Source organism: Colobus angolensis, unplaced genomic scaffold, assembly GCF_000951035.1.
Source record: "Colobus angolensis palliatus isolate OR3802 unplaced genomic scaffold, Cang.pa_1.0 Scaffold279, whole genome shotgun sequence".
In the NCBI taxonomy this organism is placed as follows: Eukaryota; Metazoa; Chordata; class Mammalia; order Primates; family Cercopithecidae; genus Colobus; species Colobus angolensis.
Window position 1 is genome coordinate 1,053,466 of NW_012116032.1, and position 2,262 is coordinate 1,055,727.

The 2,262-nt window shown below is 33.6% G+C and overlaps 1 protein-coding gene across 1 annotated transcript in view; it reads right to left on the reverse strand.

Annotated features, from left to right (window-relative positions):
• ZGRF1 (zinc finger, GRF-type containing 1) overlaps positions 1–2,262 on the reverse strand; it is a 95,590-nt gene that overhangs the window by 40,909 nt on the left and 52,419 nt on the right. The window contains exon 16 of the mRNA XM_011948365.1: positions 1,629–1,768. Coding sequence (XP_011803755.1) covers positions 1,629–1,768 — 140 coding nt within the window. The remainder of the gene's footprint in view (positions 1–1,628; positions 1,769–2,262) is intronic.

Consider the following 2,262-nt stretch of genomic DNA (forward strand, 5'->3'; position numbering starts at 1 on the left):
GTGTTAGCCAGGATGGTCTCGATCTCCTGACCTCGTGATCCGCCCGTCTCGGCCTCCCAAAGTGCTGGGATTACAGGCTTGAGCCACCGCGCCCGGCCATGAAGAGTATTTTAACATCACTGGTGAGCAGAGAAATGTAAACTAAAACCACAATGCAATCATCTTACACTCATTTGAATGAGTTGATCTATAAGATCTCTTATACTCAGGTTGAATACAAACTGATAGAGCCACTTTGGAAATCAGTTTGGCACTACAATCTAAAGATGTATGAAGTATCTTCATATGCTGTAATGCAGCATTTTTATTCCTAGAGTAATATTCAAAAGAAACCTGTACATATCTACAAGACACTACAAGAATATTCACAACACCCTGTTCACAGTGGTAAAACTTGGAATCCCAAACAATGAAAACAGTAAACTATAGCATGTTTACAAAATATTATACAACAGTCAAAACAAATAATCTAGACTAGATTTAAGAACAACAACATGGATAAATTGTAGCAACATACTAACCAAAAAAAGATAAATTCCAAAAGATTATATACAGAATGACATCATTTTAGTAAGGTCTAAAAAAACTAAAAATTTTATTTGGCTCTTTAGGAATTCATTTACATAAATCTATACACAAAGGAAAGAAAAATGTTGGTGTGTGCAAGGATCAAAATGATAATTACCTCGGGTTTGGAGAGACAAGATGAGGTAGTGGGGTTAACTTAAATGCAGGTTGGTATAAAGGTACTAGATTTTGATTTGGTTTGTGGGCTCACAAATGCTTATTATATTATTTTAAATAAATCACTAACTAAATAACTAAATGAAAGTGAGCTATGCGAGGACCAATGACTAAGAGTAGGTCACAAAATCACAAATAATGATTAATCCAACTTAGTGCACCTAAGGTCCTTTAAAAACACTCAGTGCTGTCCGGGGATGGTGGCTCATGTCTATAATCCCATGGTAGCCAAGGTGGGTGGACCACCTGAGGCCAGGAGTTCAAGACCAGGCTGGCCAACATGGTGAAACCATCTCTACTAAAAATACAAAAATTAGCTGGACTTGGTGGCGTGCACCTGTAATCCCAGCTACTCGGGAGGCTGAGGCAGAATAATCACTTGAATCCAGGAGGCAGGGGCTGCAGTGAGCCTAGATCACGTTACTGCACTCCAGCCTTGGCAACAGAGTAAGATTCTGTCTCGGGGGTGGGGGGAAATGTTTAAAGGATTTTATTTGCAAATATACAAAATTTGGGGTTCAATGTTGCCAAGTTACATAGACAATAAAAGAAGCATCAACAAACTCATTATTATGTATTTTTGGTTTATTTTTGACATTAAATCAGGGCACAGTTGATTCAATATACTTACTTATATGATTCCAAGAACTAATTAAATGTTTTTGGTATCCCTTTTAATGAACTTTTTAAAAAGCCCTAACATCTTAAAATATATTTTTTAGAAATGGTCTAATTTATTATACAATTAGTTTATAGTACACAGTACTATTAAATTATATTTTTAAAATTTAATATAAAATTCTTTAATATAAACAACTTATACAGCTGTATATAATGGAGATATAAGGCTAGATTGAATCACCAGTATGATCAGATCAACTTACTTTTGCTATAAGCTGAAGAACTTTCCTTCCGACTCAGCTTAAGATAAAGTTTGGTTTTTGGTTCATTATAAAACTCAGGATTTACAGTAGTAAACTTCTTTAGTTTGCCATACTGTTTTCTCTGAAAATCAAATCCTTTTCTGAAAAGGGAATAAAAAATAATAATGAGTTGTAATAATATTAAGGTGCAAGTTTTTTGAAAATCTTTAAAATACAGTATGAAAAGAACCAGGTTTTATATGTGTACCTACTTTCATACATGTATACAAAATATAAATATATTCTATCAATGTAAGAAAATAACAACTCTCACAGAACTGTCATCAGTTTTGGAAAAGACTGAGATAGAAAAGTATCTGAAAGAACACCTCATGTGCTTTTTAAAATCTTTAAATTTAATTTGTTTTATTGGTATATAATAGTTACACATACTTTAGGAGTACATGTGATCTCCTAGTATCTTTACACATTGTGTAATGATCAAATCAAATCAGGGAAACTGGGATATTCATCATTTCAAACACTGATCTTTTCTTTGTATTGGGAACATTACAATTCTTCTCTTCTAGTTATTCTGAATATACAATAAATTGTTTTTTTTTTTTTTGGAGACAGAGTCTCGCTGTCACCCAGG